Source organism: Pagrus pagrus (assembly GCF_965226575.1).
Source record: "Pagrus pagrus genome assembly, chromosome: 3".
NCBI lineage: Eukaryota > Metazoa > Chordata > Actinopteri > Spariformes > Sparidae > Pagrus > Pagrus pagrus.
In genome coordinates, this window is record NC_140187.1 from 6,167,465 (window position 1) to 6,192,650 (window position 25,186).

Consider the following 25,186-nt stretch of genomic DNA (forward strand, 5'->3'; position numbering starts at 1 on the left):
TCAAGCACTCTGTTTGATCAGTCATGTTAAATGTCGGACAGATGTTGTCATTAATGTGGATTTATGCTGATGTCAGACACTGATTAACTTTCATCAGTCTCAGCTGGGCTTCATCCTCAGGCATTACATTTAGTTTAATGTTGAATTAGCTCGCTAACATGCTAAAGTTATCATTGCTGGTGGTGGTACATGAGAATCACTCTGGTGCAAAGCGGTGTAAAATCACGTATGTGTTCATGAGCAGTTAACAGAGTTTTATTTACAACAACAAATAAAGTACAAACTACAGACCTACAGTAGCAGACGTGCCGGCCAGGGGGACAAATATGCTGCTTTTAATGAGAGCTGATGTGTGTTGATGCTGGGAAACAGGACAGCGATGCATCTACAGCTGAAATGTTTAGTTATTTAATCAATTAGTTGATCAACAGAACATTTTTCACACAAAAACAGTGAATAAAGTTGATCATTCTTTGTTTGAATCTTCTCCAACGTCAGGATTTTGCGGCTCTTCTTTGACATTAATCCTTGTAAACAGAATATTTTTGGACTGTTTGTTGGACAAATTAGGACATTTAAAGAGGTTATTTATGAGCTCCAGGTGTGCCAGGTAGCAAATGGGAGTAATTTCAGAAACAAACACTTCTCAAATAGAATCATTCAGGTGTCATTTCACCTTAATTTCGGGGATTGTCTGAGACGTTAAGCCTTTCCAGAATCAGTCAAGCTAACGGTTTCATCACTGGTACGCACTAAAAGTTCACGATTGATTTCAAGTTAAAACCAACTGTGATTCATTTGTGTAAAATACTGAATCCTCTCTGGAACCAAGGTGAAGTAAAGTAAGTAAACTGCTGCCTTTCTGTTAGTTATTTCTAATTATAAAACATAAAGTACAGTACAAGTCCATTCACAGTTTGACTGTAGCAGAAGTCTGCAACTAAATACTGAAATATTTGTACTTTTATCGTATTTGTTAGGACCGCCATTGTCGTGGTGATGTTATGTTTCTTATTATTCTTTTACAATGTCAGAGTCAGGTAGACTAACGGTTTTGTGTCTGAACACTAAATATTGAGCTTCCTCTTGAATTATTTCAAACTGCTTTATCACATTTACTCATTAAAAGGAAGCTGATTTTTTACTGTCATGTAGTTTCAGGGTTTGAATGACTTCAGGACTTTAATCTTTCAGGGTTTCATTCAAACGTGTTCCTGAGAAGTCTTTCTAGTTGACACTGGATTGGGATGTTTGGTCTCTGGTTGACCTCTGACCCATATGTAAACTTCACCTCTTCTTCACCTCCTCCGAGACCTTCCAGTTATTTCCCCTGCAGAACTGCAGCAGCCGTAATGTTTCATAATCTGTCTCAGCTTGTTTTAATAACCCTCCTCCTGTTTTCGTCCCCTTCACTGAGCAACATTTGAATATTTAACCTGTGATGATTCGCTTCACTGTCTTTCCTCAATATCCTGCAGCGTGTTGGCCGTGTCCTCCTTCAGACAGATGTCAGACCTGTCTCTCTCTCTCTGTCTGTTTATTACTCTCTCTCTCACTCTATCGTTTTGTCCCAGCTGCCGTACAAATCCTGGCTTTCCTCACAGCTCTATTAGCTCGCTCTGCTCCACACAACCGCTCCACGTTCTGAGACACACCAAGGACAAGACACACACACACAGTTAGTCTCATCACACAGCGACACACACACACACCTCTCCTGGAGCTCCAGCAGAACCAGAGGAGGAGAAAAGAGGGTGGAAGAATTTGGCCTCAAGTCCTGCAGCCGCCTTCAAACTTCTGGTAAAGTAGAGTTAATGTCCTTCTGTCTGTCTGTATTCAGCTCCTCCCTCCTGTCTGTTCATCTGTCTGTCTGTCGCTACGTCTGTCTGTTTGTCGGTCTGTCTGTCTGTCTGTGTTGCGATGGTTTGTAATCAGTTGGTTCAGTTGCTGTAAATGATTTTCCTCACAGGTCCAAACAAAGGAAAGAAAATAATCTCCCGGTGACTCAAAGGATCTGAACAAAGCCTGATAAAGATTTGTTCATTTAAACGCAGACCAGACCTGAACCGAACCAGAACAGAACTCAAGGAAGCAGATTCTTAACTTTTAAAATGATCAGTATGTCTGTTCTCTTCCTGGTTTTGATGCAGCGCTCTCAAACTTTCCTTTTAGCTCCCTGATGATGTTCTGTTGTTATGTAAGAACATCAGACAAGGAACAAGAAGGACATTCGAGGAGTGCAATAACTAAATCTTTGTTCAGGTTTTGCAAAAATAGCCTGGATCCCAATTTCTCAGTAATCATAATAAATAAAAACAGAATCATTTTTTAGATTTTTTCAAAAACATTCAACTGAAAATAATGACCTCATTCAACAGAGTGGCTTCCTCAAGGCTTTGGTCATGTGCACGTTTACCAAAGCAAAGCAAAATGTTAGTCAGTCAGTTGCATTTTCTATGATGAGATCATTGAGTTAGATTCACAGCGCTGAAGAGTTCCTGAGTCTGATCTGCACCCTCGTCTATGAGACATGACCGGACCAAACCCAAGTGCTTCTGCCAAATTTGATACATAAACCGACCCGAAACCCAAAGCTTTACGAAAAACAAAATGGCCCGAACACTTCGGCGCTGGTTCTTTGAGGTCAGCTTGGCCCTGTCAGGAACATCACTTCTATCAGTTGTCTCTGTTTCTGTTTGCACTGTTCGCTGCTGGATTGGATGACTGGACATGATCCCTCAAGCAGATGTGACATTACATCACAACAAAGACGACTACAACGAACACAAGAGTGATCACCTTCTCACTACCACTGCATTTGTATGGAGCAGGACAAGCAGCCATTATGAAGAACACTGGACTAACATGTTGGGGAAGTCACTACTGTTTGTGGAGATGAAGTCAGATACAACACAAGGTTGATCAGAGCGGGAAATATTCAAAAGACGAAACAAGACGATAGAAAATACAGATCACAATGCTGCAGCAGAGCAAACTGAAACACTACAAAGTGGTTTAAAGGTCTTAACAGCAAACATCTCTGGAGATACTCAGTTTTATGTGCAATTTGTTTAACAATTGTTTAAAGGAGTCATGACAGAAACTGTGTGTGAAGATACATGGGATAAACAGCAACTAAACTGTCCGCCTGTTACATGAAGAGGTAACGGACCTTGAAGAGGTCGAGGATCTACAGAACCCCAGATAGATTACGTGACGATAAACGTGGATGTCAGATTCATCTCAAGACTATTTTCAACATTTCAAACAAGCTTTTTTTTTCTCCAAGCGAGACTTAGTTTAGCTTCAGTGCAAGTTCATCAAAACCAAATCACTTTGCTTCACTGTTCTCTGTATCTTGTCTTCATCAGGGTGGTGCCCAAAAAATGTGGGAGAACAGCAACATTTGAAACACCAATGACAAGAAGAATATGTGTGGAGTAGAAAAATCTTAACTGTGAAGAAAATGTGCAAAAAGTGGAGTTTTGGGGCTTATTTTTGTCACTGACAAGTAAAACAAACACACATATCTTGAGGAAGTTGGTGGTGTTCAGAAGTAATTTGAACTATTTGCTGGAATCCAGTCATTAAGTGAAATACTGAGGGAAGCAAACAGAAACAGCAGCAGAAGAAACTTCAACTTTAAATCTGTCTTGGTTTCGTTTAACAGAGTCCAGGTTATTTTTATCCTCTGTGTTCCTGCTGGAAGTCTCTCCGTCTGAGCCTGCTCATCCAGAAACTGAACTGCTGAATATTTTCCATTTCTATCCCCTCCCTCCTGCTTTCTTTCCTCTGTCTCAGGACTGGATCTCTCTCTGTCTCCAGTCAGCATTGAGTTCTGGTTTCTTATTGGCTGGTGCTGAGTTGAGGGGGTCGGGTCTCAGAGCCAGCTGATGTTGTGCTCAGACCTCCAGTCTGTGGAGCTGCAGACTTCAGTTTTGTTTTCATCCAGAAGAAAATGTGAATGATTAATGTGATTAATGTGATGACAGTGTAGGCGGATGTCATGGACCCTGACATGTGATATGTGCACTGCTCTTAATTTAATAGTTGACAACTAATAACTAACTAATAGATTGATCGTTGCAGCTCTACTCTACTCTGGCCCAGAAGGTGGTGGTAATGCACCTGAAGCTGTTTGGTAACTTCCAAAAACACTAGAAGGCAGACTAGTAGTACTGTAGGTGTTTGCTGTTTGGGTCAGTGTTGATGTTTGGAGTTGGATTACAGCAAGTTTTAGTTGAAGGCTGATGTCAGCACCATCAACTGATCTGAGACCAGTTATTACAGTCTGTTGTGGATAATTTCATGTGCTTTAATTTTATTTAAAGGTCTGAGTGCAGAGTCAGGACCAGACACAGGATCTAGGATTATGTGGAAATGTGCTCTGAGAGTGAAATATATAACAATAAAAATAGTAAACTGAGGCTCAGCCTGTTATTAAACTGTATCAACACAAAGGTTACAGGTTACATACAGGTTATTTTTATATATCTTAACTATTGTTTTTATGTTTTCATGGATTAGGTTACGAGGAAAACATTTTCTCTCTCACATGATCAGACATTTGCGGAGAACAGAAAAACAATAGAAGAAGAATAAAAACAACCATAGATAAGATTAAAGTCGCCTGACAGAAATAACAAATCTTAAACGGACATGTCTTTGATCAACATGATCTGAGGGCAGGGGGACATCATCTCACTGATATCAACTTATAACATTATTATGGTAAACGCAAACTGCCGCCACTGCTACTTCTACATCCATCAGACACAGAGCAACATTATCATCTTATTGAAATTGTCCAACATCTACTCATTCTTTAGCTCTGGTTTGGTCTCCACCATCTCTTAAGAAAACTAGCTGGGAGAGAATTATCTTTAGGTGACAAAATATGATTTTGTTGTTGTTGTTGTTGTTGTAGAGGCTTATATAGAGAAAGAGTTCAATCTGCTGCATTCAGAGGGAGAATCATACAGAAGACAAACTATCAGGTGTGTGAAGGTGTGTGCTAGCTTCAGATAACTGCTGTAATAATGACAGGACTGTTGTGTATAGACTAGTCATTACACACACACATACACACACCCACAGGGAACCGTCCATTAGGACCTTAGCAGAGAGCTATATGAGTGTCAGCGGCAGCAATAACAGCTCTTTTTGTCTGAGAGCTGCTGCAGGTAAAATCTCTGTTTGTCTTCTGTCTATTGTTCTGCAGGTGGAGTATCAATGTGGATCTGTATGTTTGGTTCCAGTCATTTTAGCTTTTGTTATACTAATAACAAAAGGAAACATGAAAACCAATCTTTTCTCTTCAGGATTTTATGCTTTTATTGAGAGGTGACAGGAAACGACGAAAAAGAGAGACGGGGGAACGACAGGAAGTAAAGGTCTCCGATCGGAATCAAATCCTGGATATATTGGTTCCTGGTCAGCGCCTCGAACCCAACGCCATGGGGTGCCACTGCGTTTCTGAATGTTTAATATCCAACCATGGCTATCGAAAGGGGTTAATTGTTTTATATGTTCCTTTTGTCTGATTAACCTGCTGGTCTCCTTCTGAGGAACCAGTGAAGTCCAGGGCTCGCTACTGAAATGTGTTCGTAGCATCGGGTATTAAAAACTGCATCTCTGCTGGAGTTTAAATTACATTTAACATTTGAGAACTTTGGCTTTTGGTTTCGAGGAAAATCTCTGAGGTACTGAAAAAAGTAGATTTGTAAAGATCAGTACATAGAGGTATTGTATCGATACCAGTATTAAAAAACTTTCTATCATTACTGCAGGGATGAGGTGGTGGCTGGTGGTGGCCAGTCTGTGGCTGGTGGTGACCCTGACCGTCCCAGACGCCCAGGCCGGGAACAGACCTCGCAACCAGGACGCGACTCGCCGGGGGAAGAGGAGGAAGGACGGACATGGTAAAACTTTGCTTCTTCTTGTTAGCCATTGTGCAGTTATTTGAGAAGACTGATTTCAGTTTCATATCAGTGTCCAGTACAGAGATAGGATGTGTTTAGCCAGGACAAAGACAGGAAGGAAAAAATGTTAGCAGAGCTCCATTGAAAGTGAAAACAACTGCCTTCCAACAACTCAAAGAACAATCTTGTTTTCTTGCTGAAAATGTATTTTTAAATGCCTGATTCAACTTTTTTTGCTTTGGCTTTGCATAAAAATGTGAATACATTATCGTCAGTCTCAAGAGAGAAATTCAGTCCCATCAAGAACGGCTTGTAGACGTTGTGACTTCATTTGGCTGAAACAGAATGTATTTATTTATTTTTACTTAAAACCTGGCACAAACAAGGACAAAATGTATCTGTAAACTACCCACTGAGCAGGCAACGTCTGTGGACGTCCAAAACAGGTTGATATCATGTCCGTCGGGCCAGGCCATGATCTGGACGTCCATTGACAGCCAGAATTAGTCGGTAAATGACGTTGAGAAAAGACGTCCAGTCAGGCCATAATCTAGATATCCACTGACATCCAGAATTAGTTGAGAATAGACGTTCACACTGGCTATGATCTGGACGTCCACGGACAGCCAGAATTAGTCGACAAATGACATATAAACATATAAAAAGACGTATAAAAAAACTTTCATTCTGGCGCCCCAGAGGACATCTTTTAGACGTCTTGGATGTCCATAAATGACATCTAAAAGACGTGATCTAGACCACTTTTTGCTCACTGGGTAATAACAAGACCATCCCTTGAATCTTGCGACTATCTGTCTGCCGTGTTGCAGTTTCTAGATTGATGAAAATTGATGTGACTGTGTTGCAGGTCAGGGGAAGACCAAAGCGGGGCACTCTAGACCACTGAAGATCAAACGTTTTCCTGGTCCCGGCATCCCAGTGGAGCCTAGAAAAAACCAAGGAAAGTCTTTGTACCTGGAGAACCTGCAAGAACAGCACTCCAGCTACAACGTTATCCCAGGTCAGTGAGACCAATACCTGAGCCCAGTGAGACCAGTAACTACTACAGATGCTCTCGTCAGACTTTTTAGGGTTAATCCCAATTACAGTTTAATGTCACTGTGACATCCTGACCATGTTGTAGTTTTTTAGCCTGCAGAAACCATGCCTGTTTCTCTGTCATTAGATGGTTTACACACCTGCTAAAAGTGAAAACCTAGGGATGACCACAGCTTGCTTTGCCATTGATCCACCTATCATTATGAAGATCCCATTTTGCTCTGTTGGTTTTTGTGGTCACATTTCTGGATGAGAAACCTGAAGTGTTGTTTTATGTGGGAATTATACTGCAACACATGTTAACGTGACTACAGATATTTGGGTAGACGGGTCGTATGAATAACATTCCTCCCAAACAGAGCTGCAACAATGACTGCTTTCAAGAATATCATTTCCAGTTAATCCTAAAAAATAGGGGACGTATCCTTCCCAATTTCCAGTCCAAGGTTCTTTCTTCAAATCGGACCAACCCAAAGGTTCAATTTACAGTTATATAACACAGAGAAAATCAGCCAACCCTTATACTTGATGGCTGGAACCATCAAATATTTGTCATTTTTGCTTGATAAATGATTTAGCCTGTTTATCAAAGTTGCTGCAGATCATTTTTCTGTTTACAGGCCAATCGATTTCTCAAAAATAGTTTATAACAACGCACTGCTACAAATCAAACAAGCTGACCGATCCAACTCCCTGTCAAGGCAAGTTGGACCGAAAAGAGCCTGAAATGGAACAATGGAAATGAAGTGTATATATTAATGTTACACCCAAAGTATAAAAGAAAATAATCATGTGAAAGTTTGTTGAGTAACACCAGTGTGAGTCTGTTTATGTGCAAATGGAGAAGCGTGTTCCTGATTTTACTCTGTGTACATATTAAATCTTTGATAGCTCCAACAATAATCCTCCAAAAGCCTGTTTTAATCTAGGAAATAAAAACATGGTTTAAACTTTGAACATTCAATTAGATTAAATGTTGTCTGTGCAGCAAATGTGACCAGTTTTAAAACACAATTTAACAAGGTTTTCTCAGTATTCGTACGATCTTAATGTGTAAAGAGAAAAAAAAAAAAAAGGCAGATTGTATACTTGCATTTCACACTTTTAAGTGGTACATTACATGAGAGTTTTCTAGCCAATAAAATCTTAATACAAGAAAATAAAATCTTTAATGGAATAAAAAACAGGACATTTCATTTAAACAGGATGTATGAGCGCAGTGGGAGAACAGCTGAGCTCTGAGGCTTCGCCTTGTTCTCATAATGAGGCTGCTTGTTATTGCAGCTCAGTAATGTAATGACAAATCATCACATTCCAACATGAACAGAAGGGAAAACCATCTGTGGGAAAAGCACTCGTCAGAAAATTAGTCCTAAAAAATATCCAACGCAGAGATGAGGACAGAGACTCCAAAGAGGAACCTCAAAGCCACGTGGAAGCCCTTCAGCTTCCAACAATAAAGTCAGCATTATGTGATTAGAGGAGAAGGTGGTGTTGGTGGATGTCTGTTGTTTGGAGCTGCAGGGGGATTTTCTTTTCATGTAGATGTAAACCACTTGGCTCAGTTTTCGCTGTTGCTTGGGGTATGAGAACATGCCTCTGTGTTCAGACAAGCTGGCAAAACTGACGTAACAACAACCAAACAGACCACAGGCCAGTTTACAGAAAGTTACAGATGTCGGATCAACATGACAAGCGACCGTCTTTTTAAGCCAATAATTAAAGCTGCTCAGGTCGGCACACTTGTCAACCCCAGATTATTGGAAAATTTGACCATCATATTGTGAAGTACAGTTGAAGTGAAAACTGACAGCCAGCAGACAACACGTGCATGCTGTATTTCTCTGAGGCGCAATTACTGGGTGGAGCGTCCGTTCCAGTAATCACTTTCGTCTCTGTGGAGTAGGGATGACATGATTTCTTTACTTTTGTTTGGCCTTTTAATGGCGTCATTTGAAGGACAGGACAGGCGATGAGCGATAGGAATTGAACCCAGGGTCGCTGCTACGAGGACACAGCTTCTACACGTGGGATGCACGCTCTAACAACTGAGCAACAGAAGTTCATTGGGGGTGTCACGGTTTTTCATTCTAAATCGAAAAATCGATCAAAACCAGCTTTCAATTTCGACTATCTAATTCAAAATTTTGCTGGTCAACCTACTAGTCTTTCACCGTAGCTTTCAACCTCAGTAGGTGATTGTATAGAAAGCGTCATTTTAATCCCTGTCAGCTGCAAGAAAAAAGCTAGTAAGTGAACCTGATTGGTCATTAATACTTGAACTACAATCAGACTACAAACAGAAACCAGAACTCGTCCATTACAAAAATCCTCCGTCTCCTTCATATGCAGATATCTGATTATAGAGATTAAGATACAGGGTACATTTTTGTTGGCAATTTAGTTCGCGTTTCCATCAACCTTCTACCTTAATTATTATTTACTGGAAATACCTATTTTCATCATGCTCTGCATCAGACCTCAGTGAAATTAACCTAAATTGTAATTGTAGATTACGTCATCCACAAACATTTTTTACAGCCATATAAAACAGAAAAAAAAAGCAGAAAATCCTCTCACTGGAGATGCTGGGAGCTGGAACGATTGATGTTTTTGCTTGAAAATCATTCAAAGATTATCGAAACTGCTTTCAATTCATTGTTTGCCACTCAATCAACTAATTGTTACACTGCTAGTAAAAACACATGAAAAATGAAGTTAAGACAATGGAAAGATGGTGCCAGAGGAGAGTCTGATGCTTGCTGTATTATTTATATAAAACCCTACAATTACTCGACAATGAAGAGAGAAAAGAAAAGCTCTAAAGTATGATGCTGTGTGTGCTCCAGCAGAGATGACAGGGTGACAGTCTCAGTAAAAAGGACAGAGATAAAGGAGACCGTATTTAAGAGAAATAAACTGAGCCTTTTAACTACCTGTGTTTCTATGGACGTAACAAAGAGCATACCATTAGAAAGGATAGATGACAGGCAGGGCAGACCTAAAATAGACACAAACAGCCTCTTCCTGCTGTATCATAGTGGTTTACGGTCTTTTCTACTGACTCACTACCAGTCACAGCCTTGTCCTGTTAGAAGGTGGAGTTAATGCAGAGGGAGGAGTGGAAATGCTACAAACCACTGCTTTGTCTGGTTCTGATGATAAAGTACAGGCTTCAGATTTGACTTTACGCACACAGCAATTAGTTCAGCAGGGCCTGTTGTTGCTGCTGCTGCTGAGGGGGATGACAAGGGTCGACATGTAAGGTGTGACCCACCCGTTGATGGGTTGAATTTGCCTTGTTTGAGACATCTGAACATTGACTGGTCTAAGCAAAATGTTCTCAAGGCAGCCAGAGGATGACCCCAGTTTTCTTTTTGTTGTGTGGCTTAATCCCCCTCCGACTCCCCTCGTCATTTGGGGGAAAAACTTGATTCTGCCAGAAACGATTTTAGCCACTTTTAACCAGTTTAGCTGCTCTCAGCCAGCTAAATGTGAGGATTAAACATGACTCAAAACAGTGGTTGGCCATATTAATAATTAAAAAATATAATCTAAGTATTTGGACTTAGATGTAGCAGCTTTGGTGGGTTTTTCTTCTTGCTGTAGTACGACTACAGTAGGGCTAGGCTAATAACAAGACCTACATCTATGAAATAATACAACTTTATTCAAGATCAGCACTTAATAGGACCGTGTTGGCATCCACTGTCTGTGTCTTTTTTGAGTATATGAAGCTCTGTAAACAGTTTAAATCTTTGTTTGTTTCAGATTTTACCCACATCAGACCCACTGCCATATTACTGATGTTTAATTTGTTTGCATCTTAATCGTATAGACAGAAATAAAAAAATTATCCTGCAGTCCTAAATCCTAAATTAAAAACGTTTTGAACTACTGTAAACTGCTGAAGTGAAGTGTAATGTGTGTGTGTCGTTTCAGGTAAGGAGGGCCAGTGTGTGTACCAGGGCCTGACCATGTTCGACCTGGCCGTCTGGTCTCCAAAGCCCTGTGTGACTTGTCTGTGTGCCGGAGGGCGGGTTGTTTGTGATGAGATCACCTGTCCCATAACGCACTGCCATTTTCCCTTCACCCCCGCTGGGGAGTGCTGCCCCGTCTGCATGGAGTCAGGTAGAAACACAACATGTGGCAATGCCATGGCGCAACATCGAGAGGCTACACAGATGAGCAATGTTTCTGACAATCAGTACCAGTAGTTGAAGGGTTTCATTCAACACCTTACATCATAATAACGTTGAAATTTAACCTCCTGGAAAAAAATCAAAGGAACAGTCTCCATCTCTGAGGCCTCAGCATGTTGCTTCCTGTTTCCATCATGGCTTTAAAAAAATGTGTTTAGCACATTTTTGGTCAGATCAACACACATGTTGTGCAAGATTTAACATGTCTGTATGTTGGGAGATACCACATGTTTTCAAAATGTCCAGAGTTGGTTTCACTTTACTGTCAATTCAATCTCAGCAAAATTAAGACTGGATGCACACCTGAATCTGAAAAGACGTATAGAAAGGTTGAAGAGCAACATTACAGTGAGATGTGTGCACATGCTGGAGGCAGAAAACAAACCAAAATCAGTGTGAGTTTATGGGGACGTTGTTTTGTGCTATGATCCGCACAAATGACAAAGTAATTGCTCACTATTCCAAGAAGGAAACCCCCCTGTTAGCTCAGCGTGGATAATAGCTATTATCATCTCGTAATCTATCGCCCACCTTAAGTCCAGGGCTCTGACCTTGGATTTTAATAAGGTGGTAGATTGTTTTGTACAAAACCAGGTGAAGAAGAAACACCTGTTTTACAGTCAGACAGCTCATACTGTTACTCTGTGTTTATGGCTGTGTAGGAGCTGAGCAGTGCAAACATTAGTCAGCCTCTGTTTTATACGTTTAATGTTTCACTGTGGGGCTTCCTGACAGCTGAAAGAGGTGGCAGACTGATGGTTTTGGATTGAAAATGCATTACGTCCTCATAGAAAAACATCACCAACAGGTGTGTAGAGTTCATACACTCCAGTCATCTAACCTTCTGGGTTTTTGCATTAAGACATCTGGCATAATTTGATGGGGAAAAGTGGGAACTTCATTTAATTTCTCACTACTTGTTTTACGCATAATTTTCCTCCAAATAGTTTTTGAATACTGCAATTTTCCATTTATAACCAATCATGACTTGCTGGCACTGACTTTTCTCGCTCCGTGCTGTGCGTGCATCCTTTATTGTAAACAGGAAACCTGTCTGTACAACCACTGTGAAATTATTGGAATAAATTACAGCAGTTGAATTGACAGTAACTGACTCATTGCTCACAGTCATACACTGCACAGTCACTATGTGCATGTATGGAGGTGAAGCAGGAGAGAACCTCAAAATCATTTTGTTGAGGACTTTTCACTGTATGTCAATAGTTACAGCATTAACCTGAAGAAACAAATACGTATCTGTAAACTGTTCACTGTGTATAAATGATGTTTGTGTATGTATGGAGTTAACTGTAAAGGTAAAACACTAAAAGCTGTTTTATACTCAGAAAGATTTGTTATTAAGTGACACTGAGAATACCTCAGTGTCAGGAAACAACTTTGCGAAAGGACCTCTGAATCACTGCTCACATGTCTGATTTGTTCAGTTATTCAATTAGGTCTGGTCTTCTGCTCTTTGACAGTCGTTTGACCAGTTGAAAAAACAATCGCGCCAATCAGAGTTTTGTAGGTAAAATTAATAATCACCAAGGAAGTAAGAAAAAGTTCAGCAAAGCAATGATGAGCATGCTTACGACCTTACAATATCCATAAGATGTAAAATAGAACTAGGGCCAGGGCCCCACAGTTTCACAAATACAAAACCTCCATGGATCAAAAATATAATATAAGTAACACATTCATGAAAGACGAGACACGTTCAGTGTTTTTCGTGTAATATTTGCTGGACGTAGTCATATGACATAGTTCTATGAGTATAAAACAGCATTTGGTGAGACACGTGAGCTAAAGTTGGTCCAAATTCAATCAAATAAATATCAAATTTACGTTCAATATCAGATGGTAAAAAACATGGGCAAACACAAAAAGACCAACTTTACCTGACTGTGCTCATAATAGTGTTCAATGGGATCTAGTCCAGACTGGTCTACAGCAGCAGTCTGCTCTGTAGCTACAACAAGCTGGTCTTGTGCCTGTCTGTCTACAACACTAACACAAAGCCGTCTCTGTCTGTCCACCTCTTATCTGTCTGTCTGTCCTCACCAACCTCCATCTCTGTCCTCAATCACTTTCTTTTAGTTTTCTTTATTTTTCCTCTCCTTTTTCTTGCTTCTCCCTCTGTCATTTTCTCTACTCGCTTATTTCTATCCCCTTTCCTGTCTTCCATCTTTCTACACTGTCACCTTTTTCTTTCCACTTGACCACCCCCTGCCCCCTGATTGGCTGCTCCCACATCACCCTACTACACCCACCCCAGACCCTGACCTCAGCCTTGACATTTCTGGTGACTCCCCAGTTCACAACGACCCTGACAAGTCCGTGATTCCACTGACCCAAGAGGAGATCCAGCAGATCCTCTGGCGAGAGGAAGTGGAGCACCACGAGGAGGAGGAGCGCCTGAGGAGGAAGGATGAGGCGAGGAAAAAGAGGAGGAAGCAAAGGAAGGAGCAGGCAGACAGACAAAGGAAAATAGTAGAGGAGAAGAGGAGGGAGGAGGAGGAAGCACTGAGGCTGCAGGTGGTTAAAGAGGAGGAGGAGTGGAGGAGGCAGATTGAGGAGCTGGAGAGGAAGAGACTGGAAGAGGAAGACAGAAGGCAAAAGGAGGCAGCAGAGAGACAAGCATGGGAGCAGGAAAGGAAGCTAGAGGAGGAAAGAAGGAGGCAGGAGGAGATGTTGAGGGAAGGGTTACTGGCTTTCGTCGAAGAGGAGGACGAGGAGTGGTTGGAGGAGGTAGAGAAGAGGCGGGAGGAGGTAGAGGAGCTGCTTGAGGAGGTAGAGGAGCGGCGGGAGGACTGGCTGGAGGAGGTAGAGGAGTGGCAGGAGGAGGTAGATGAGCAGCTGGAGGACCGGCTGGAGGGGGTAGAGGAGCGGCAGGAGGAGGTAGAGGAGCAGCTGGAGGAGCGGCTGGAGGAGGTAGAGGAGCAGCAGGAGCAGGTAGATGAGCAGCTGGAGGACCGGCAGGAGGACGTAGAGAAGTGGCAGGAGGAGCGGCTGGAGGAGGTAGAGGAGCGGCAGGAGGAGCGGCTGGAGGAGGTAGAGGAGCAGTTGGAGGAGCTGCTGGAGGAGGTAGAGGAGCGGCAGGAGGAGGAGGAAGAGGTATGGCTGAGAGGAGATGTGTTTCAGATGCCCACAGAAGAACTTGAAGAACCTGAGGAACCAGACTTCTTCCCTGCTCCGATCCCAAGACCTCCTGCTTCGACTGAGGATGAGTTGAGGGAGACAGAGGCAGAGGAGGCGGAGGAGGATGGGGATGAGGTGGTGGCAGAGGACAGAAGAGGCCTCCCTCCAGGCTGCGACATCTCTGATGTCACTGTGACATGTGACAACGCCAAACTAATCTACTTTCCTCCTCTGGCCATACCTGAGCTCAAATCTCTCAGTCTGGAGGGTAAGTTAAGACAACGACAAGACGAGCTGGAAAGAGCTCCACCCAGTGTATGAAGAATATTTAGCACTTTAACACATACACCAGTAGTGTGAGGGTGCATATTAATCATTAACTAGATAAGGTCTGCACAATTAATCGAAATATTATCAAATCAAGTGCAATATCCAAATTGCCAAAACAATATGATAAAGAACTACTTAAATGCTGCAGAGATGCCCTCGCATAAAAATCTTGTTCACAAATTAAAAAAAAACAAAAAACAAGTTTTTTTGGTACAGATTCCAACAAATGTCAAATCATGATTGTTTGACTGATCATTACTTATCAGAACGGACCAAACTAAAAATTTGTTAGATTTGCAGCTTACCTGGAATCAGAATTATAAAAAAAGTACTGAGGCCAAATCCTATAGGAAACACAAACCAACTGAGAAACACAGTCAATGATTTGAAATACATATGAGGTAGGAAAATTTTACTACTCTTAGTGTTAACTGACTTCTTAGTTTCTTCTAACCTGCAGGAAACAACATCAGCAGCATCCCAGCTGAAGCCTTTAATGGCATCCCCAACCTGGAATGGATCAACCTGAAGAAAAACAAACTCACCTCTGCCGGCATTGATGCCAAAGCCTTTAAAGTAAGACATAAAAGCCAACTTTTACACAAATTTATGAAGAAACAGCAACTTTGCACACACAACCATTAAATACTTTCCAGTATCACCAGTATCTGTGTGTATGTGTGTGTGTCAGCCTCTGAAGATGCTAAGGCGTCTGTACTTGGATGGGAACCTCCTAGAAGCCGTGCCTTCTGGCCTTCCACCCACCATCCAGGAGCTGAAGATCAATGAGAACAAACTGAGAAAAATAAAAAAAAACAGCTTCCGAGGTACCACAACATCCCATAATACACCAACATACTGACATCAGCTTTAAGGTCACAAAACACTCAGCCAAGCTGCCAGTCATTAACACAAAACCTGCCTCAAAATGATATGACGTAATCCCCTTTTTATAGACTCAGAACTCGGTTGGTCTTTCTGAATTGTTTACAGTTCACTTGATTTTTGCAAACGTCTAAATGAAACACATCAGTGTGTCTTTCTACAGGAAACCCTATTTGTCCAAGTGCAGGACGGACAGCAGGCAGAGACATTAACCAGGCGATGCTAGGGAGTTCAATTTTTTAGTTTGGCCAACTCCCTGAGATAATGTTAATTAAATACAGCTGACTAAAGTTGGCAGTGACAATCATTATTTCATCTGGTCTTTATCCCAGGTTGTCAACTAAAATATTGCTCTCTTAAGATGAAAAGGCCTGATTACAATCATGGTTCTTGATATTTGAAAATTGCAAATGTTCAAAGTGTAATTTCAACATCGAACCAATTAGGAGCTCTATGTGTTATCAGCAGCAGAATAGCTTTGTTTTTCTCTGGAGAGAAACTGGTGGCAGCTCTACTTTCAGCGCTGCTGGAACTGTGCACCTCAAAGTTTTGCTAAAAGCTTGATCAGTTTCAACTTTGTCATTTGGTTGAAGGCTTTGGAAACCCTGTGTTGGGCATTTTTTGTTTTTGGGTGAAAAACAAACTCAACAAGCTCAACTTTGATCTTGTTTGTTGGTGACCTTTCAATGCACAACCAATAAAAAGACAGCTGTCTGTGAAGAAACATGTAGGAGACCCATGATGGATGAAGCCCAAACGCTCCTTGATCTTCAGGCTTTTACTCTTCAATCATCTTTTGTGTTACGTAACTCACAAATGGTCGTTTTCTTCTCTCTTTTTTTTTACTTTAGATGTATTGTTTTGTTCATTAAATACATTTGATCTGATCATTTGCAGAGGGTCTGAACTGTTCAGCTCTACACATTGAAATGAGAATCTGCAGGTCTGTTTGACAGATCAGCTGTTTGACTATTACAGTCTAACAGATGTGTCTTGGCTGCACTGACAAGTTTCCAGTTGTGTGACAGTGACGTTTATTTATTTTCAATCTTTCAGATTTGAGCAGCCTCGTGATTCTGGAGTTGGAGGCAAATCTGCTGAGTGAGGGGAATGTAGATCCTCTGGCCTTCTCTCCCCTCATCGAGCTCTCTTACCTCCGACTGGGCAGAAACCACTTCCGGACCATACCACAGGGCCTTCCCATGACATTGCTGGTATGAACTGTATCTCTCTGGCTCTTATACAGTACATCCACCCACAACATATAGACTTGAATAAAATCTATCAGGCATTCAGTCACATTATCAGAGGCCTTCTGAGCAGCAGTTAGTCATTCAGTCAGGAATTTTAGGTTTGCTGATGCGTTAGTATTTTCCTTTTGGCTCTGATGTTTAAGACTTCACCACTGAGTAAACTCTGCCTTTACCTGTGGGAAACCAGTCCACCCAACTTGTAATTACGGCCTCTGGTTAACCACAAAACGTGGAAAACACCAGCGACATGCTGCTGCTGTAAATCCACCCTAAAAACCAACTTTACGTTATGACCTTGAAGAGTTTCTACACACCCTGTAAATCTAAAACTTTTCTTGTCAGCAGTAGTTTATGTGAAGTCCTAATTAGGTCTTGGATTTCAGGATTTATTGGACTGTAAAGCCCACAGTGATAATGATCATGATTTAAGGATGATTTAGAGTAACACCCAGAATGTCTCAGTATGTGTCTGGTGTTCATTCCCAGCCTGTCTGTTGATTAAGTTACCAGTTTTAACAAAGACAGGTAGAACAAACGTGAATTTAGTTTTGAGGTGGATTATAGGTTTACAACCTGAAACAGTCCCAACAAACCACTGACTTGTCCGCCAAGATCTCTTAACCAAAAGCACTCGGTTAACACGACTTTTAAATGACAAACTCGTAACCTCCCACTATTGCTTTCATTAAAAAGTGAAAACGTACAACACTTTGGGAACAATTCCATTCTAGTAATTGTCCACCAGTTTCCACAAATCCTAACATTTTTCTTGCCTCGCATGATATCAAACATTTGGTTTCTTTTTTCTGCTCTGGCTGTCTTTCAGGAGCTGTACTTGGAGAACAACCTGATTGAGGAAATCTCAGAGACAGTTTTCAATCAGACCCAAAGTCTGAACGTAGTTTCTCTGAGACACAACAGGCTTGATGAGACCAGGATTGCCCCGATGGCCTGGTTCAACCACAGGTCAGTCAAAAAGAGAGCTGTCACTATCACCCATTATTCTTCAGGGTAACAGAAATTTACCAACAATGTAACAATCACTATGTATGTATCATTTCCATTTCTAATAAATCCTTCCTTCCCTTATCTTTTTGCTTCTGTACAGAAATCTGGAGTCCATCGACCTTTCACATAATCACCTTTACCTGGTTCCATCCTACCTGCCCAGATCTCTGGTGCATCTGGTGCTGGTGGGAAACAACATAGAGAGGATACCAGGTAAAGGAAGTGTTGATACGTAGCAAATGGGAGGGGTTTAAATGTTGGAGGACTTCTTCAACAACTTTTAGGCCCAAACAAAATTCCATCTGCACATCAAGTAGTAGTTGATAGACAGGATAATTATAACAATATAACATAACTTTTATTAAATACTCACTTTCTTTGATTCTGTTTTTGTTTCCACTGCATGCTTTCGGATGGGTTCCTCCTAGAACTAAATTTGGGCACTAAACTCAAGCTAAAGTTCAAGGTACTTTCTGGAGTTGGCTGCTGAGCTGTTGACTGTGATTGGTTGAGCTGATACGATGTCACTTCACAATACAACGATGACTCCAACAACACAGCACAAACTACAGTGTACGGAGCAGGACAACCAATAGTAAAGAGGAACAACAGAAAATGCCAGTTGGGCAACTAGCATTTTCATCTTCTTAATTAACGGGCAAGAAGGTCATTCAACTGGCCAAGTCTGAGTCAGAAGATTGAAGAGGAAGATAATGAGAAGATTTCTTATCGTCTTGTAGAAATGGGGAAATACAGTCAAACAGCACAAGAAACATTATAAATATGAAAAAAAAAAAGATTATAGGAAAATAACAAATCAGAGTGCAGTGGAGCAAATAATGTGAGTTGAAAAGCTGGACACAGTTTTCAGAAACTGACTGGATTTTTCCAGTCCCAGGGGGAACTGGCTTCTCTGTCAGACATCATATCTCATTTTCATGCAATGTGAAAGATAATTATCAACAATATCAGTTCCATCATCTTTGTCCCAAAATCTCTTACTTCAATAGCCCATCAATCAGATGATCAAATCAATTGCTGGCAGACAGTACAAAAACACACATGTAGTGAAATTGTTTCCTTCCATCCCTCCGCAGGTTATGTTTTTGCCCACATGGACCCCGGTATAGAGTACCTCTACCTCTCCTACAATAAACTGGATGGGGAGGGAATCGAACCCGAGTCGTTTTTCGGCTCGTACAACTCCATGGTGGAACTGTGCCTGGATCACAACCAGCTGATCACTGTGCCGTCTGGCATCAACGAGATGACCAACTTACACTTTCTCAGACTCAACAATAACAAGATCAGGTATGAAGTCACCATCCACAAATATCCATCTAACAGACAAAAGTTCTTCTTCCAGGCAAGATATCAAGACTAAAATTTCCATGTTCCTGCATGTAGATTTGCATTATGATTTCTGGGAAATATCAGGATCTCAGTTAAAGTATTTTTCATCCATCACGTTTTCCAACCCACATATCCTGTTCAGGGTCACCGGGATTGAAGTCCATCCCAACACACAGGCACTGTAGTTTCTGTGAATGTCATCAACCTATCACAGGGGATTCACAACTCAAGGATAATTCCAAATTTATCAGAACTTGAATCCCATTTTCACATTTCCATCATTTCTACTAGTCATCATAATATGCACAAGACACGAGTCTCAGGATAGAGGTTTTCATATGTTGTACAGATTGTATAAGAAGAAGAAGATTACTGATTAGTGATTTTGGTTGTATAAGTGATGACTTGATTTGACCAAATTAATAGCTGAGATCTGGGATCATACTGTATTCATAAATCTCATGTATTAACTTGATATTATATACAGTATAATAGTATCACTGCTGATAGAAATGATGAAAAAAAACTACAGAAATAAGACCAAAGTTAATTGGTAGATAATTAGTCATTAACAGGTCAGGAATTATCAATAAACATATCAAACAAAAATGTAAATATTGGTATATCTTATTTATTTATTGCACAATGAGAATAAGGACAGAAATGTTCTCCCCCAAACTCAAAAGACAAGAATAAAAAAAAAAAAAAGGACCTTTGATTTAAGTAGCAGAAGCCTCATACAGAAAAACAATAAAACCAGGTGATGAAAGACAGAAGACAAGGAACAACCAAGAGTCCCACAACAGACCAGAGCCTGACCAGACGACTGACTCATTCATCACAGTCCGCCAGACAATATTAAAGCTGAAAGTTCACTGGACGGAGAGTTGTCTTGACAACGAGGAATCAAAACAAGTTGATTCATATTTCCACCTGAGAGTCACCCTGAATCACCTCTTACTCACTCACAGGTCCATGTGTGGTACACACAGCGGTCCAGGTTGTAGCAGGGGTTTATGTCAAAGCAGTTTTACAATTTAAACACTGCACTAAGCTCCATCTGCGCTGCCAAGTTGGCCGTCTCTTCAGGTAGTAAACTAACCAGCCACTGAGCTAATTCTGCAGATTATTTTAACATATGTTGTACTGTACAAAACAGGAACAATAACCTACAGTGTATAGGAAAATAAATGAGTAGCAAAGAATAAAATAAAATAAAAGTATAAGGTAATGTAACGCCTCAAAACAGGAAGGATGGCTTTAAAATCTGTTCTTAAAAATACAGCCACTGCACAACCTGTAGGGAATTATGAACACATTTTGGAGTGTGTTGTCTAATTCTTGAATGCTACTGACTGATTTTAGGTAGTTTGGTAAAAAGAGGATTGAAGTAATCTATGACTTGTACTAAAAGCAGCTATCAGCATTTCAGTGTCATTATGACATAAAAGTCACAGATGTTTTAGTGACCTTTCTAAAATAAGTAAAACATATTAGTCCATATCATTACCAGATCAGTAATTTGTGTCTTAATCTGTGTTGACAGATAGCCAAACCTACAGTGCAGAATATGTCTTTCTGTTTTCCGTTAAACAAGTAGAATTTCTGTGTCTTAGTCATTTATTTTTATTTTTTCACATCCAAATATTAATATCAGTGAGAGGCAATAAGAGCTGGGGTTATAAATGATATGAATGAGTGAATGGCATTATGTTGACTGATAATGTTGTCTGGAACTCCATCGTCAGTATTAACTGTCTGCGATACAAAATTGGCTAGATTGATAAACAAATGTTGCCCCTGACAAGAATAATTCTGATTGAATTTTAAAATTCATTAGCTGAGGCTGCAGTCTTAGATAGAACTGAAAGGATTAGTCAGATAGTCATTTAAGACACAATCAATGCCAACTACTATGATAATCAATTAATAGCTTGAGTCATTTTTCAAGCAAAAAAAGCCAAACATTACTTTGTTACAGCTTTTCAAATGTGAAGTTTTTCTTGTCTTATGTGATCGTATACTGAACACATTTGGACACTGTTGACAGGAAATGCAATCTAAAGAGATTCACATAATTATGACAATAATTTGACAATTTTCTGACATTTTATAGACCAAATGATTAATTGATCATTTGAAATAATAACTAATTCTAGATATAATAACAGAATGTATATCTAACTTCATCCTGATACTGTGTCTGCCAGGAGTATCCCTGACGAAAGCATCTGCGACCCGAACCACAATGGAGATGCCAGTCTGGTGGCCCTGAGGCTGGAAAACAACTACATCGACCCGCAGAAGATCTCACCGACAGCCTTTTCCTGTGTACGCTCTTCCTCAAGTGTGATCTTAAAACCCCAGAAAACCAAGTGACCTGAGTTCACACGAAACGAAAAAATAAAAGACACTTGAAACCATCAGAAACATGAGGACAAAGATTTTGGTTTTTAATGTGCCAAGAAAAGTCAAATCCTAGAAGATATATTTTTTCTCACTAGCCTCTCCTCAAATGTTATGTTTTTTAAATCACACTAAAAAAAAAGAGGCTCTCACGTGTCTGATGTAAAGGTTAAACATGGAAAAAAAAAAAAAAGAGGAATTAAACTGTCAAAACACAGTTTCTGCTGATGTAATATGCCTTATGGGAATGTACTGCAGTGTCATATCCTTGGACTGAACCATTAAGAGCTTCATAAAGTAAGACTTTATCTTCTCTAGCCCCAGTACACCGTTTAAGGTCTGGTAAGTAGTTTTGCAGTGTTGCCTGGCCCAAGTTAAACTGGTGTGAAGGTGACAGAACACCTTCAGACTTCAAAATTAAACACATCTGTCTTCTTTAATGAAATGTTAAACTCTCTAAAACGGAAAGAATTCCAGCACCATACACAGTAAAATGAAAATGCTAATAAAGAAATGGAAAGAATTCTATGAAGTGAGACCGCAAGCCCAACACATTATTTTTAACAACCTCACTACCTTTATGTTCCATTTCTCAGCTCTGTTTCTTCCAGTGCTTTCTTTCACCCTGACACGAAAAGGACTGTAAGCAGTGAGATTGCATGTGACACATCGTTCAAGGACTTTGTGTTAAAGATTAAAACCAGTTAAAGGAGAGTTGTTGGCAAGCTCATCCTTCTTACAGATAAAGAGACAAAATTTGCCAAAAATGAAGCTCATTTATTCCTTTTAAAGAAACCCACTGGTTTGAACTATTTGAATATCTTTTAATGCGAATAATGTCTATACAAAGGCAAAAAACAAAAAGGAGAGAGTAACTAAATTAAGGTCTTATACCGTTAAACTTAATTTACTGACCACAGACATATCTCTCTTTGGACCGTAGTTGGTGCAACAGTGAGTTTCTTGGAGTGAGATCAAATTGTATATGTTATTCTATAGATTAATCTGCACTTTTACATTTCTAACTAGTTTCTGTCTACTTGTGTACACAAGTAACTTCCTCTGGCGCAATAAAACAGATTTATTCCTGATGCAAGGGGGTCTCACTATATGGCATAGGTTTTTCTTTAAAGTACAGTGTCATTTTTTACCTATTAATGGCTCCACAACAATAAATGCAGGTATCGGACTTGCATGATCAGGTCATACTCACTTGGTAATATACTGTAGAGTGACGGTGGGCCACACATACTTGAATAACTATTACATTCAGCTGACGCCCCATTACTGAATAGCAGACGATTTCTGTGCAGCTGGTGTGTTTACGTGCCTTACGTGCATTGTTGAGTGGGGATCACAGTTAGCAGAGAGTTTGCTATAGAGTCATTGGAGGTGAGTATAGCTGCAGTATGTGGACTATGAGGTCTGAGGAAACTCAGACTCTCTAACTCTCTAACAAACGTCTTTTTATAGTGAAGGTCTTTCCAAGAACTCTCCTCAAGCAGAACAGAGGTGAGCTGAGGGAGGAACCACTGGCTCTGGAAGTATTTTCACTACTATAAATTCCTATTTTAAAAGTTTTCTTTCAATTATCTGCTCCATATACCTCAACACAGAAACATAATTTAACCAGACTGTGGCTCGATGAACCTGTGTAACAACCTGTGTAACTGTAGTGGCATGTATTATTAAGTCAACATCAGCACTGACAGTGGATGAAAGAAGGCTTCTGCAGCTTGGGAGAGTAAATTCTTTATGTATGTGCAGAGATATTGATTAAATGCTCCTTCAGTACTTGCAGATTATACTGTTGCTTTAAAGAGTATTGACTAGAGGTACAGCTTGCCCAAAAAAAAAAAAAAGTTAAATTTACAGTGAAGAACTTTTTTTTTTTGTTTTATGACAAATACCAAAAATGACTTGAAAACATGAATTTGAACTTTTGAACTGAAATACATCTGCCCTTCACTTTGCTCTTGGCTGGCCAACAAGCATAAATCATACGAAAAAATGTTTATCTGATTTTATATACACTATAGATTATCACAATGTTACAATGCAAAACTCAAATAAACTTTACAATGTTCCTTACTGCCTTATTGATGAAGTCTCACTCTCTATATTCATTATCCATTTGAAACACTTCAGGATTAACACGTCACATTTTCTGGTCACTATAATATTAAGATAAAAGTATAATCATGACACGCACAGCACTGGTAGTCATGTTCATTATGTTTCAAATGGCATTACCATGTAAACTTAAATATAAAGCAACAAGGCATCCTTGTAACTGGGAAGGTCTGCAAGGGCATCTGTGCAGTAACTGGGACTGTACGTGTCTACCTGCGATTGACTGCATATGAGCTCCTTCTTGTTGTTGAGAAGTCCATTTTGATTTGCCGTGCATGTGAGTGGAACATAAGTAAAGCTCAACCAAAGCTCGGTTTTTGAGGCTGAATACAGATACTGATACTTGGAAACTCTGATAGACATGTTGTGTCGATATAAATTTGTAAAAATAAATGCATACTGGGACCAACATATGTAGTTAGCAGGACATTTTACAGTGTAATAATGAACTTGTCAGTGCTCTCTGGTGGACAAATTAAGTACCGGTACATAATTTTTTCTGGTAAATTTATTCATGACTCCTATTAAAAAAAACACTTTCTTTATTAACTGTCACACTGTGACCTATACTGTACATTACTGTCCAACTGACAACATTTACAAACTGGTAACTCTTTTTGTCCTTTGATCTACTTGCATAGAGAACTGAAGTCACGTCCCTTCCTGTTTCCCTCATGGGACCTTATTTCAGAAAAACTTTGTTTTTCACCGAAACCTGTAACTTAAACATTATAAAGCTGCTCCTGTATATTAGCATCGTACAGCACTGACTAACTCTCCTTTCACTTAACTTCAGTTGTCAATATGACTAGTTTTATTGTGATTTTCATCTTTGTTTGGTACCTTTTCTGTGCCAAGTTGGCGGTCATGTTGGTGTTGGTGACGTATGTCGAGTGAGACGACATAGTTCACAGAGCGGTACAATACAACAATAGATGGTATTTTTCTTTATTTACGTGACTTTCTTGACTTGGAAAATGATCTTTTAAATTGACAAACATATGTGTGATTCATGGCACAACTCAAACGGGATCAAAAAATAATTTGTCTCCATTCACCATTACACAAAGTCTCCTGAAATAAGGTCCCATGAGGGGCGTGACTTCGGCTCTCAATTCCCGTTTCTTTTCTGCCAGTCAGTGGTCTGCAGTGTTTTAACTCCACCCCTTAGTTTCAGGACAGTGTGCTAGGTACCTCAACAGAAGGCTGATGAAAAACAGAACGGCACAGAATGGCTCTTTTATCACCATCCACAACTTTTGATAATAGAAATGACAATATACCCATTGTAATGTGTAATGTGTAATGAGCTGAAGTAGACTGCTTGGTGGAAACAAGGCTACACTGTATGACTGTGATAGACGGATTTATTGGACAGCTTTAGCTCCTGTGAATTCAATTTCAGCAGCCGCTCAGGTTCTAACCTAAAATTTATGACAATAGGCCTACACCTACATGCATGAGGACTACACAAAGGGTTCTTCTTGTTGTAGGTCAA

The 25,186-nt window shown here is 40.2% G+C and overlaps 2 protein-coding genes across 6 annotated transcripts in view; one reads left to right on the forward strand and one right to left on the reverse strand.

Annotated features, from left to right (window-relative positions):
* Positions 1–25,186, reverse strand: part of cenpp (centromere protein P) — a 90,760-nt gene that overhangs the window by 5,857 nt on the left and 59,717 nt on the right. The window lies entirely within an intron of this gene.
* ecm2 (extracellular matrix protein 2, female organ and adipocyte specific) lies at positions 1,679–23,646 on the forward strand. 4 transcript variants are annotated; one of them, XM_084347709.1, is made up of 12 exons: positions 1,679–1,800; positions 5,790–5,921; positions 6,790–6,942; positions 10,923–11,111; positions 13,458–14,588; positions 15,111–15,226; positions 15,342–15,477; positions 16,592–16,749; positions 17,615–17,754; positions 17,897–18,009; positions 18,894–19,107; positions 21,360–23,646. In XM_084347709.1, exons 2-12 carry the CDS (start codon positions 5,792–5,794, stop codon positions 21,526–21,528), a joined length of 2,649 nt encoding a protein of 882 aa, XP_084203835.1. In that variant the 5' UTR covers positions 1,679–1,800; positions 5,790–5,791; the 3' UTR covers positions 21,529–23,646. The 4 variants fall into 4 exon arrangements, with proteins under 4 accessions (XP_084203835.1, XP_084203836.1, XP_084203837.1 ...); XM_084347710.1 differs by having other exon boundaries at positions 13,497–14,588; XM_084347711.1 differs by lacking the exon at positions 10,923–11,111.